Genomic DNA, 14398 nt, shown 5'->3' with positions numbered 1-14398 from the left:
TACAGTAAATAATGTAGGCTATACTGTATTTACACAGTGAGGCACACGCGTAAAAAGATAGATTTGAATTTGTATTTTATTTTGAAATCAGATCTTTCTAATCCTAATTGTATTAGGAACATTTGTTGCGGGCGAACCTGAGCTCCAGGAGAAAACCCAAAAGTGGAAGGGGGGAGCGTTATGGATGATGGAGTTTGGGGTGGAGTGAGGGTACGGTGGCCCTGAAGTGCAAGTCAAAACAACATTTCACAAAACACTACAACATTTCATATAACACAACGACATTTAAAAAAACACTACAGCATTTCACAAAATGCCGCTAAAGCATTTCACAAAACACTTCAACATTTCACATTTTACGGAAAGGGTATTCCTTTAGGCAGAACACTTCTTGTTTGTGATTGGACAGAGACAAGAGAAGCACTGCTGTGATTGGTTGTTGTTGCTGCCAGTCAAGAAAGGACGCTTCATGAGTGGTTAGCACCCGACCAACAGCACCACGTATTTCCTGTTTGGTACTGTTCAGCTGTTTCTTCACACATTTCAAACTGAGTTGGAAAGAATGGAAGAAGAGATGGAAATCTTAAGGGAATATTTTAACGAAGGATATACATACGATGTTATCCTCGACATGCTGTCAACCCATCACGACATCAACATGTCCCTTAGAACCAGGGGTGTAGTGCAGCTGTGACTACCCGATTTGCATCTCTGCAAATCCAGTTTTGGACAGTCTGCCGTGGTTCCATCCCATTTCAAGTGCTGTTCGACGCTCTGCACACTCTCCAATCACAGAGCTTGAGGACTATCACGGGGTTTGTCAAGCGAAGCGGCGAGAATACTTACTTCCGGGTGTAATATTCTGTAAAGCAAATGAGCTGCTCCGACCCTCGGTCCTGACGGACTCCAACTTGTGTTTATTAATCAAACAGATAAATAAACACAAGGATAATTATGTGTTATTGTTGAGTAAATGGAGAATTGCACAGGGGAAAATAACGTATCTATTGTGGTGATTGACATTATTCACCCACAGATCTATGGGTTAGGGCAGGGGTCTGCAACCTTTTTGACTAAAAGAGCCATTTCGCTTCTTTTTCCAAAACATTTTTTTGTCTGGAGCCGCAAAACATATTTCATAGTTTTTTATTGTTATATCAGACAAAAACTACAGTTTTTTGCATTTATTATGCTATTTATTACATGATATAAAACTGTTAACCTCTAATAAGAAACAAAGAACTCTTATAAGGAGAATTAAAAATAATACACTGGCCTACTTTAAAATAAATTAAACACAGCACTTGGGGAGTCCTCTGCACATTTGAAGGGAAAAAAGATATTATTAAAATGGGCCCACTTTGAAATAAATAAAACATATAGCTGCACCCTAAACATAGTTAAAGGTAGGGTAGGTAAGAATGGAGAAACCAGCTCGAGTGCGCTAGAATTTGAAAATACACAACCGGAAAATACACAACCTCTTCCTTCAGACTTTCTCACAGAGTCCCTCCTCCAACACACACGAACGCGCACATGACCAATGAGGGCACGAGATAAGTTTGTGCACAGATGGAAGGCTGACAGGCAGTTAGGCCATCCAGTTACTTTAGCCGGGCCGGCTCAGATGATTGGTCGTTCTTTTTACAGCGCTACGGCTTCCACAGATTAATTTTTGTATGTATTTATTGTCAAAGCATTTCATATATTCATTGCTATCGGGACGTTAAGAGCATTCCATGGAATATAACAAAAAGTGTTTTCTGAAATAAATTACATACCCCATTGAATTATGACTGACGATGTCAGCTGTCTTCCTCTCCCTCGTAAAGGCTGCACCACCGTTGACAACTTCTCTCTACATATCAGACATACCGGTAAACCAGCATCGTTTGCTGTGAAAGCAGATAACTCTGTCCACGCAGAATTAAATCCGTGTTCCTCCGGTACTTTTCTTTGATTTATCCATAGTTCGCTCATCGAGCCGGGGGTTATTCGCCTCCAAGAAAAGGCGCTCGAGCAGGATGTGACGCATATTTTAGTTGACCTAATTAAAACCGTTTTGTTTTTTATTTATGTGTCACAGTATCACCTCAAAATACAAGATACGAAACATTTTCAACCATGCAACAAAATATAAATAGTCCTACAAATACTTTTATTTTATTTCCTTCTTATTTTTGTCTAAACTCAAGGGAGCCAGAGCAGAGGGCTTAAAGGGCCGCATGCGGCCCGTGGGCCGCGGGTTGCCAACCCCTGACTTAGACAGTCAGAGGGAGGGGCAGGATCAGGTTTTGTCCCACATGGCTCTAAACAGCTCAATAGGCACACACTGTAGACCAGAGGTCTTCAACTAAAATTCAACGAGGTCCAGTTAGAGAAAATGTCCCCATGCAAAGGTCCGGAACATCAAAATGTCTAAGTTGCTTCATGAATTAGTGTGATATATATTGAAGTGACCTGTAGCTTTATCAACGTCTGTATGTAATCAACAACTGACTGCCAATCAAATAAAGAAAGTACAATTCAAAAACAACAATATTTATTGTCAATTAACATTACTTAAATACTGTGGATATGTGTAATGTTTAAATATTGAAGTTAAAAGCATCAATCTGGTACACTTTGAGAGCAACATTGAGAGATATATGGATACATCTCTCAACACCCAGATGAAACAGAACTGTAGCATATTTTCCTTTTAGGATATTTTACAAATCACTCCCCTTTTAAACTCTATTCTTGTTATTTTTAACAGCTTTTTTGTTGCTGTCATATAGTATTTTATACCTGTTTTTCATTTAGTCTCATTAATAACTATAATGATCGCTGTATCCATACAGAGCTGCTTATTGCATGTGTACAAATGAACTAAATGACATGCCGGGAGCTTTGTTATGTAAGAAATGTCCCAATAAATCCAAGATGATATACTGTACATGCATTGCAGTGCAATAAACCAACATAGATTTTTAAGGTATTTCCAATCTTAATGAATAGTGATTGTACAGTAGGCCTACTGGAAGTGTTTAGATGTATTTATAAGATACATGAAAGGAATGTATTGGCTGTCTTTAATATGTGAAAGGGTCCAGTGGGCTAATATTGGACTTAAATTAAGTAGTGCCACAAACATTATTGGGACCTCCTCAAATTAAACTAACTCATATAAAACCTGTCTTCCAATATATAAATCAAGTACTTTGCTCAAGTTAGAGCGGAGGATATCGGGAACAGATTATGTCATGCCTCTTGGTCCCTTAGCAGCATAAAACAGTCAAACTTAAACATGTTATGTCTCTTCATCATTTCCAAAGGTTTAATGTTTAAGAATTGTCAAGGGAACACTATGAATGCCAGGCTTTTCCGTAAAACGTACTTCCCCAGGTCCTAATGTGGTGTTGTCATTGTTAAACCAAATATTACAACATAACTTCTGCAATTAATTATTAAAGAATTTAAGTAAATATTCACTTTTTTTAAAACCCTGTTTCATTATGTTAGCCCCAAAAATTGGAATGAACTCAGTAATGATTACGTTTCCTGGACCACTCATTTTGATTTATTAAAATAACATATAGCTGTACAGCTTTGTGGTGAAAATACATTTAAAAATTAGTTACTATACACAGACAAAGAAATGTCGCAAAGATTAAACGTAGGTAGAGATTTAGAGGTTTCTGTTTTTTTAATATAATAATCCATATACAATTATGATAGTAATCAGTTCAACAGCGCCATCACCTGGGTTATAATAGTAATTTGGTTTTAATTTCGGCAAATATAGGTCCTTCTTTCCTGTTTCCGGACAAGTATTGATGTAACACAGTCCGATTAGCAAACATCCGCTGTAGTTTATTGCAGCTATTATGAAAGCCTGACAGGTGCCCACCACTTCGTAACACTGCCAGTGAACATACCCAGACAGATGGCCTTGTTTGAATGGCTTATTTAGCTCCTCGGCTTGGACACTTTCGCATCTTTAACCACAGTGTTTCCGCGTGCAGGCTGCTCGGCATGGCCGACATGGGTCTGGCGCTGAGTCGGTCCCCGCTGGAGAGGCTCGACTTCGACAACGTCGCGCTCAAGAAACTTCCCCTGGACTCGTCCGAGGAGCCGGGGGTACGGCAGGTGAATGGCGCGTGTTTCTCCCGGGTGAAGCCGCAGCCGGTGACCAAGCCTCGCTTCGTGGCGGTGTCTCATGAAGCTCTCGCACTGCTGGGGCTGAACGGAGAGGAGGTCATGACCGACCCGCTCGGGCCGGAGTACCTCAGCGGGTCCAGAGTCATGCCGGGCTCCGAGACCGCCGCTCACTGCTACTGCGGACACCAGTTCGGCCAGTTCGCCGGGCAGCTGGGCGACGGGGCGGCCATCTACCTGGGCGAGGTGAAGGTCCCTCCCGGCCAAGACTCCGACCTGCTCCGGGAAAACCCGAGCGGCCGATGGGAGATTCAGGTGAAAGGAGCTGGAAAGACTCCTTTTTCCAGGTACACCGGGAGGTGTTACTGTGTCAGTTTGTGTTGTGTTAGCAGAATCATTTTTCGTTTACCATTTTTATGAAATACACCACAGATTACAAAAGAAAAATGCTGAGACTTTCCCTTTTTTCTATACAAATAACATTTTTCTTATTGGAAGCTAATTTACTTATAGGATTATTGCTGGTCTGATACGTATCCCTAGTTAATTGCACTAAATGTGACTAATTTAAGATTAGAGTGTCAGCTAAATATAATATAATCCTAATGAGTATATTGAAAATGCTTAAACGACCTATATTACTATCTGTAGAATCAGGAACATTGTTTTTTTCTATGTCTTTTCTGTGCTCCATAGACAAGCTGACGGACGTAAGGTCCTGCGCTCCAGTATAAGAGAGTTCCTGTGCAGTGAGGTGATGTTCTTCCTGGGTGTCCCCACCACCAGAGCCGGGTCCGTAGTCACCTCTGACAGCAGGGTTGTACGAGATGTGTACTACAGCGGGAACCCTCGTAACGAGAGATGCTCTGTTGTCCTCCGCATTGCCCCCACCTTCCTCAGGTGAGGCCATGTTGTCCCCCTTTCATCTATCATCGTTTCTTCAGATGCACACACGAGTTGTTTATTTAAAATGTGCGTTCTCTGAGCAGGTTCGGATCCTTTGAGATCTTCAAGCAGGCCGATGAATCTACGGGTCGTCAGGGCCCCAGCTATGGACGTCATGAGATCCGAAGTCAGATGATGGATTATGTCATTGAGATGTTTTACCCTGAGATCCAGCGGAATCACCCAGATAGGATGGAGAGGAACGTGGCTTTCTTCAGAGAGGTCAGGGCACACACTCTCAACTGACCACATACACATTCCAGACAGGAAAATGGCACTTGAATAAAGAATGAAAAGTTTCCAAAGGTTTAATCAAATCAGCAGGTTGCCAGCTTCACATTACAGTTTAGAGCCAAGAATGCTTGGATCCTCTTATCCTGTTAAGCTGCTGTGGGTGGTTCAATAACAGAATCTGCTGAGTCACTGTGACCTATGAGATTAGGACAATAACAAGGCATTAAACTCTGGATGCCATTTTCCTTATTTCATTAGTAATGAATCACATCATGCATACTTCCCAGGCGTTGTATTCAGATGGTTCTGGATATTCTGTTCACCCCTCTTATGTTAGATTACTCTCTCCTCCCTGTTTGCAGGTGATGCTGCGCACGGCTCGACTCGTGGCTCAGTGGCAGTGTGTGGGTTTCTGCCATGGAGTCCTGAACACGGACAACATGAGCATCCTGGGACTCACGCTGGACTACGGTCCATATGGATTCATGGACAGGTTAGACATTTGCCAGTTGTTTTTTAAAAATCTGTTGGTCCTGAATGGTTATTTAATATTTGAGTCAAAGGACCTGTTTATATTTTCTGTGACAACCTATTTTAGCATATACAGTCCCCTCCAACACTGAACCGTTTTGGACATAAAGGAGTTGGCCTCGCTGCTCCAATATTTTTGGAGGGGACTGTAGAAGTAGTTTGGAATCAGGACATCATAATACACATATTCTGGATGTTTACAGTCTCCATGACTAATTATAAAACTCTACTTTCCTTTTCTTCTCAGGTTTGATCCAAATTTCATTTGCAACGCTTCTGACAACTCCGGCCGATACTCCTACCAGGCGCAGCCGGCTATCTGCAGGTGGAACCTGGTGAAGCTGGCGGAGGCTCTCGCTCCAGAGCTGCCACCGGACCGGGCTGAGGAAGTTGTGGATGAGTACCTCGATCTGTACAACGGCTTCTACCTGGAGACCATGAGGAAGAAGCTGGGCTTATTGAAGAAGGACGAGCCGGAGGATGAGATCCTGATCACAGAGCTGCTGCAGACCATGCACAACACAGGTGGGATATTAGTGGATGATCACTATATATCTGCTAGTAGGGCTGTCACAATATCACATTTTCTCTGCACATTTACTGTGACTAAAAGAATGAAGAATTACCATATATCTAAAGAAAGAAACCCTCAAAATACTAGTGTAGGCAGGGGAGGAAACAGTCTGGAGCAAAAGCAAAAAGTAATTTGATTGTGGATTTAAGAGGCACTAGATTAGTTTCATTATATAATATATGTTTTATTGATATTACATGAGATTTCATTTAGCTGACGCTTTTATACAAAGCGACTTACAATAAGTGCATTCGACCAAGAAGATATAAACTTGAAGAAAACAGAATCATATGAGTACATCAGGTTTCATAGAGCCAACACATTTTAAGTGCTACTCAACTGGCTTTAGATAAGCCATTCCTTAGTTAGTATGTAAGTGCTTTGTTAGTATGTAAGTGCTTAGTTAGTATGTAAGTGTGTAGTATGTAAGTGCTTAGTTAGTATGTAAGTGCTTAGTTAGTATGTAAGTTCTTAGTTAGTATGTAAGTGCTTAGTTAGTATGTAAGTCCTTAGTTAGTATGTAAGTGCTTAGTTAGTATTTAAGTGCTTAGTTAGTATGTAAGTGCTTAGTTAGTATGTAAGTTCTTTTTTTGGTGCTTTTGTTTTCATTGTATTGCTCGAAGTGGAGTTAAAAGAGATGAGTTTTCAGTGATATGATACAAATATTTAATTTCCAAATATAACTGTTATCTTAAAGGGGAAAGGAAACACCAATTACAGTTATAATATTCCGGTAGTTTATTCATTTTACAATGGATATTGATCGTAATATTTAGTGTATATGATATTACTCGCCAAAAGAAAATTAATTATCCGCCGGCCGGGTGGGGAATTCCGGGACCAGGCCGCCGCCATTAGGGGAGTCCCAAATGGTGACGTCACTGGCTGTGTTTTCGCTCCACCAGAAGTCAACACAACGTAGCAGATATGGCAGCGATGGAGGAATTTTGCAATGAGATCGACGTTTTGAACGATGAATTTGACTATTCGTCGGGAGATGACATTGATGTGGAAGCATCTACAGTTACCAGGCATCCCATGGCCTATGCTTATGAACCGATTCGGTCGAATAGAGTGGCATACGATCCGGAATAAAAAAATTAAAAAAACACAATGCTAACAGTGAGCCTCTGAATTAGCCCCGAGCGAAAATGCTAACCTATTACTGCACCGAAAATCACTCCTAGCTCCCTTATTACTTATCCTAGCCGCACATCCAACACATCGTTTATGATCGCAAGGAGACACAGAATCTAACGGTGCCCACCTCAACACTGAAAGATACAAACTCGCGAGGTTATCCACAAAAACGTACATCAAAACAAGTGGCGCTAGGTACTAACATACGCCAGGCTAACGGCTTACCTTCCTCATTGTCTGGTCTAAACTGGTCTTCAATGGCATTACAACGATAAAAACGATGATGTAGTTAATCCATAGGTTAATATCCAATGGGGCTGTGTCCCCTTTGAAATGTTCTGATAATCTATAAGCAATACAACTGCAATTCCGTTATCTGCTGTCCGCTCTGTGCTCCGTGCGCTCTGGGTCCTGCAATACCATCCATCAATAGCAATACTAGCCTTTTTAGGGCTGTTTTCGACAGATGAGCGTGTGTATGCCAGTTTAATTAGTTGAGCTATAGAACACCCCCAATTCTCTATTGTACGTCATAATAGCTACCATTTAGTTTGGACGCGATTGCGTTAATTAATAAGGTCACACTGTGTCAGTAAATACATGTGAGCTAGTAATCTGGTAGTGCTGCAATATTTACCTCTCTCTCGGCAGCTGAAGCAACTCGTTTGGTGGCTCGAACTTCACGTTTGTTGACACTGTCATTGTCTTGCGCGGCCGACGTGCTGGGACGGTCGGTGTTCCCGACTGCATACGTTGAGAAATCGAATATTGTGGGAACAGATCCTGGCTTCAAATCCAATGTTTTGTATTGAACCAGGCATCCAGACTGGACTTTGAGCAGCTTCTCATCCTTTAGTGGCAGCCTATGGAAATGTACTTCTTCCTTCTTTGTATAAAATCCATGTGTGCAGCCTGGGGCAATACAATAAACTCCTGACGACGACCGTTTTCTTGTAATGTAAACTACTGGTGCATTGCACGCCATGTTGTTTGTTATTGAGCTTTGGCCCAGGAAGCCATACCCAATCAGTGACGTCACTGGGAAAGTCCCGGAGCAATGGAAGCGCCCATGGTCATTAGGCACATATTTCAAAAAGTAAATTCGCGTATCTCGATCGTTTATATTGGAAATAGACTAGATAAATACATTTCCTAATGGTAATATTGTCGCATGGAAAGCAGTTTGAAAAGTGTTTCCATTTCCCTTTAACAACCGCTTTATTGCTACAAGCTAATTACACAGTAATAGTCAGATGAGAGCTTTCTTTATTTTAGAGGCAAAAGGTTTGAGGATGTAATGTATGCACACATTGCTGCAATGCAACATATTCCATCAATCACTTTAATCGCTTTTGTGTCCCCGTGCTGCAGGAGCTGACTTCACCAACACCTTCCGTAGCTTGAGTCAGATTTCCTTTCCCACTGAGGGTGAAGAGGAAGAGGAGCTGGTGAGGAAGGCCACAGAGCTCCTGCTGCAGCAGTGCGCCTCCTTAGAGGAGCTCAAGGCTGCCAACAAACCCACTATGGATACACGGTGAGACATATTTTACAACCACACTGTGTTGTCTACATCGTTACATCACAGAATGGAAGTAAAACACAGCTGAGATTTTAAGGGTGATAAGTAATGGAATGTAATATTTATTTATCTTTTAATTAATCACCATCATTTTCTGGTAACTGGTCATTAAAATAATGCATTTGACATCGTTAATTAAAATATAAATGACTAAAAGTTAGATAATGGATCAAACTATGGTTTGATTTTACATTTTGCAGTACCAGTGTGGTTCACCAGGTTGCGTCCTGAGGCTCACCACTTTGCCGGCATCAGTGGTTCACATTAATGTGTGGAAGGCTCTTAATTATGCCTGGTATTATTAGCCGCCATTAAGAGAAAATTGTAAACATCAGATTTAGAGAAATTAGTTAGACTTTTAATCTGATTTCCTGCCTTACCAAATATTTATTTGATGCATGTTGGTCTAGTCAGTGAAATAATCGTGTCTTTGTTCAGCTCACCTTGTAGCCTCAGATTACGTTTCTAACCACAGTTAAAACCTTGATTGCCTGTGCTGGCTGCACCGCTCCTCTGCTTTCTCCAACAGGCCAATAAAGATTCTAACCGTTGTGATTTCTGCCTGTTATTGACAGTGAGCTGACCATGCTGCTCTCCATGGCTCAGAGCAACCCAGCACTGTTCCAGATGATCTCAGACAGGGCGACAATTGCGAGGCAGTTGGAGATAATCAGCAAACTGAAAGACCTGATGGAGACCAGCCAGGAAGAGCTGCAAAGCAAACATGCGGAGGACTGGAGCGGCTGGATCACACGCTATAGGTGAGGGGGAACATTACTACGCAGAGAGAGGGGGAAAAGGCGAGATATGTGAAGGAAATGATGAGTAAGAACAACAGCTGGCATGTGAAACAAGGGCTAGAAGGTGGAGGAAGAGGATAAGAGATTTGTTGGTGGGTGGATGGTGATGGGTGGAAGTGTGACTGATAGGGGGGGCGGACAGACAGAAAGAAGAGGAAACGGGCTGTTGAGTCCGACATGTTACCACCCTCTGACTGTTCTGTGTTATCACCCCCGCAGGAAGCGTCTGGCGCGGGAGCTGGAGGGCCAGAGCGATGTGAGGGCGCTGCAGGAGGAGAGGGTGAGGGTGATGGACAGCACCAACCCTCGCGTGGTGCTCAGGAACTACATCGCCCAGAATGCAATTGAGGCTGCTGAAAATGGAGACTTCTCTGAGGTCAGGCTTAGATCTGCTGTGATGTTTTTGACCTTTTGGTTGAAAAACTTGAAACCCTGAATGTCAAATTAACTTATCTTTGTTTGAGTTTAAACTTTTCTGCATTAGAGTTTAGAATAACTACAGGCAAAAAAAGTATTTAGTCAGCCACCAATTGTGCAAGTTCTCCCACTTTAAAAGATGAGAGGCCTGTAATTTTCATCCTAGGTAAACCTCAACTATGAGAGACAAAATGAGAAAGAAAATCCAGAAAATCACTGTCTGATTTTTAAAGAATTTATTTGCAAATGATAGTGGAAAATAAGTATTTGGTCAATAACAAAAGTTCATCTCAATACTTTGTTATATACCCTTTGTTGGCAATGACAGAGGTCAAACGTTTTCTGTAAGTCTTCACAAGGTTTTCACACACTGTTGCTGGTATTTTGGCCCATTCCTCCATGCAGATCTCCTCTAGAGCAGTGATGTTTTGGGGTTGTCGCTGGGCAAAACGGACTTTCAACTCCCTCCAAAGATTTTCTATGGGGTTGAGATCTGGAGACTGGCTAGGCCACAGACCTTGAAATGCTTCTTACGAAGCCACTCCTTCGTTGCCCGGGCGGTGTGTTTGGGATCATTGTCATGCTGAAAGACCCAGCCACGTTTCATCTTCAATGCCCTTGCTGATGGAAGGAGGTTGTCACTCAAAATCTCACGATACATGGCCCCATTCATTCTTTCCTTTACACGGATCAGTCGTCCTGGTCCCTTTGCAGAAAAACAGCCCCAAAGCATGATGTTTCCACCCCCATGTTTCACAGTAGGTGTTCTTTGGATGCAACTCAGCATTCTTTCTCCTCCAAACACGTCTAGTTGAGTTTTTACCAAAAAGTTCTATTTTGGTTTCATCTGACCATATGACATTCTCCGAATTCTCTTCTGGATCCTCTAAATGCTCTCTAGCAAACTTCAGACGGGCCTGGACATGTACTGGCTTAAGCAGGGGGACACGTCTGGCACTGCAGGATTTGAGTCCCTGGCAGCGTAGTGTGTTACTGATGGTAGCCTTTGTTACTTTGGTCCCAGCTCTCTGCAGGTCATTGACTAGGTCCCCCTGTGTGGTTGTGGGATTTTTGCTCACGGTTCTTGTGATCATTTTGACCCCACGGGGTGAGATCTTGCGTGGAGCCCCAGATCGAGGGAGATTATCAGTGGTCTTGTATGTCTTCCATTTTCTAATAATTGCTCCCACAGTTGATTTCTTCACACCAAGCCGCTTACCTATTGCAGATTCAGTCTTCCCAGCCTGGTGCAGGTCTACAATTTAGTTTCTGGTGTCCTTTGACAGCTCTTTGGTCTTGGCCATAGTGGAGTTTGGAGTGTGACTGTTTGAGGTTGTGGACAGTTGTCTTTTATACTGATAACGAGTTCAAACGGGTGCCATTAATGCAGTTAACGAGTGGAGGACAGAGGAGGCTCTTAAAGAAGAAGTTACAGGTCTGTGAGAGCCAGACATCTTGTTTGTTTGTAGGTGACCAAATACTTATTTTACCGAGGAATTTACCAATTAATTCATTAAAAATCCTACAATGTGATTTCCTGTATTCTTTCCCCCCATTCTGTCTCTCTAGTTGAAGTGTACCTAGGATGAACATTACAGGCCTCTCATCTGCTGACTAAATGTTTTGCCCCACTGTATGTTACTGGAAAAAACGTTTTCATACAGGACCTCCATTTTTAAATTGCTCGTAGTTTCAGGGTAGTAAAGCAAAGATTACAATACATTTAAGGAGATATTTAAAAAAAAACAAAAAAAAAAAAACATCCGTAGCACTGGACACAAAAAGTTCTTTGGTGGGAAAGAAGAAAGTTCCAGGACACTATTCTTTCATATAGTAAAACAATTTTTTTGTAGACGACTATTACGTTATTAATGCTTTGTGAACAGCCTGGAGAAGGTTGTTCCTGCTGCTACATGTTGGTTGTTAACACAGCTCAATGATGGCATGAATACATATGAAATAGCCATATGAATGACATTTTACTACCATTTTGCCATAAGAGTGGCTTGGGGCTTTCTTCTTTTTGACACTTAAAGGGATAGTTTGGTTGCTTTTAAGTTATTTTGTATGAGGTACTTCAACCTATTCAATATATTACCTAGAGTAGCTTTAAGACAGGACTCACTGCACAGGCCATGTTCTCCTTTGGATGTGAGCATCAGAAACGTATTTTCACCAGCTAAAAAAAGCTCACCAAAATAATCTGTAAAGTGTACGCTATATTTAGAGTATTGTCACTGCTTTACCTTGCTGTCAGACAGCTACTTCTGATGAGGAACTAAAGCACTTGTATTCATCTATTCTGAAAGCCACTAATCCCTTTTTGTTCTGCAAAGTAAAATGGGTTGCTTTGACAAGAGCATAGATGGATACAACAGCTTCAGTTCCCCTTCAGAAACATGGATTGTAAAGTTGTCTCCAGGCAAGATAAAGCAGTATAAATATTCAAAATATAGTGTACACTAACACTGATAAAGATTGTTTTAGGTGGATCAAATACATGTAGCTGCTTCCCCTGACCACAGCAGCAACAGTCCAATATGGTCAGCTTTTGTGTGTTCACCAAGCATGTTGACCGCCATCTAATTTGACCCGACTCACAAACATTCAGACTATCCCTTTTAAAGGGGACCTATCATGCAAAATGCACTTTGTCTTTTATACATAAATATGTGTCCCGGTATTTTGAGCAAAACACTTCATAGACATGTTTTTTATATATTTGTATATATCTGAGACCTATGCTATTACCTACAAATAGCATGATAGGTGACCTTTAGGTTACCCTCAGTTCCTCCGCTCCCTTCAGTGTTTCACTTTCAGGGTGTTCACCTGCTCTCACTTCCTCTCTGTGCTACAGGTCCAGCGGGTCCTCAAAGTTCTGCAGAAGCCTTTCTCTTCACAGCCCGGTCTGGAGAGTCCTGCCTGGGTGGGCCGAGGCCAGACCACCGACCAGGGGGAGAGGGATGAAGAAGAGGAGGAGGAGGAGGAGCAGCAGCAGCAGCAGGAGGCGGCATCTTCATCAACAGCCAGAACTCCTGTTCCCTACGACAGCAAGCCCCCAACCTGGGCCAATGAAATCTGTGTCACATGATCTTCGTAATAACTTCCTTGATTGTTTCCTGCCTAAAATAATGAGAGAGGTATAAGGTGTTTTAAATATGTTTATGTCTGTACAACTCTTTATTACTTGGGCAAGCAGCGTCTTGGAAGTTAGCATGAGGCGCGACACCCCACAGGTTACCCAACTCATACAAGGCAGACAGGGAGTGAGATTAATTTGGTGCACAAAAGCAAATACAAATATGATATATGCTAGGTTATATGAAAAGCTTGTCTCTGTAACTGAAGATTGCAGGACAATGGATTTAAAGTCCTTCTTATATACGATTGGCTTTAACATCAAAAGTGTTCTAATATAAGGAATGTGGTCGATGAGTGTTTTTGCTGAACCCCTTGAATGCAAGACGCATTAATGGTGGAAAAAACATGACCATTAAACATGAATGGCACAAAATAATAATAGTTTGAAAATGCATCAACTAATTTTTTAAGAAAAACTGTGACTACACTAAGAAGCCAATCCGATCGTTCCCTGCCTGCTTGGGATTTGTTTAGCTATTGATGACGACTCGGGCAACAAGTCCTTCAGTGACCTGTCTGACTCTGAAAAACTGTGGGGTGTCACCTCAAAAGAAACCAAAAAACAACATGTGTGAGAGAGATATGATGATGATTTTAGGAATGTATTTGGGTGAATGGTTATGATCCAACAAGCCGCAGTTGATAAACATGCACAATATTCTCCTGTTGTAGAAACATTTGCCTTTTCCATTGTCACAGCACCACTTTATAGGCACAGAGCCACAAGCAACACAGTGTCGCCGGACATGTTCAGAGAGCAGTTAACCTAGACGACTGTCGAGCAAAGTAGAAATCGGGTTTTGAAAATAAAACGTTCTAAGGTGTTTTGCAGTATGTGGCATAAATGTGACTCTAATTCATGAGTTTGTTTTAACCATGATGCCTCAGCACTAA

At 41.9% G+C, this 14398-nt stretch overlaps 1 protein-coding gene across 1 annotated transcript; it reads left to right on the top strand.

The window, feature by feature from the left end:
• The first annotated feature begins 3433 nt into the window (after positions 1-3433).
• On the top strand, positions 3434-14328 carry selenoo1 (selenoprotein O1). Its single transcript, XM_034086076.2, has 9 exons — positions 3434-4487; positions 4837-5040; positions 5130-5307; positions 5682-5812; positions 6098-6375; positions 8936-9098; positions 9719-9904; positions 10163-10319; positions 13221-14328. The coding sequence occupies exons 1-9, from the start codon at positions 3943-3945 to the stop codon at positions 13461-13463; spliced, it is 2085 nt and encodes a 694-aa protein (XP_033941967.1). The 5' UTR covers positions 3434-3942; the 3' UTR covers positions 13464-14328.
• The last annotated feature ends 70 nt before the right edge of the window (positions 14329-14398 follow it).

Source organism: Pseudochaenichthys georgianus, chromosome 6, assembly GCF_902827115.2.
Source record: "Pseudochaenichthys georgianus chromosome 6, fPseGeo1.2, whole genome shotgun sequence".
Classification (NCBI taxonomy): domain Eukaryota; kingdom Metazoa; phylum Chordata; class Actinopteri; order Perciformes; family Channichthyidae; genus Pseudochaenichthys; species Pseudochaenichthys georgianus.
This window is presented reverse-complemented; position numbering and strand designations above follow the sequence as displayed.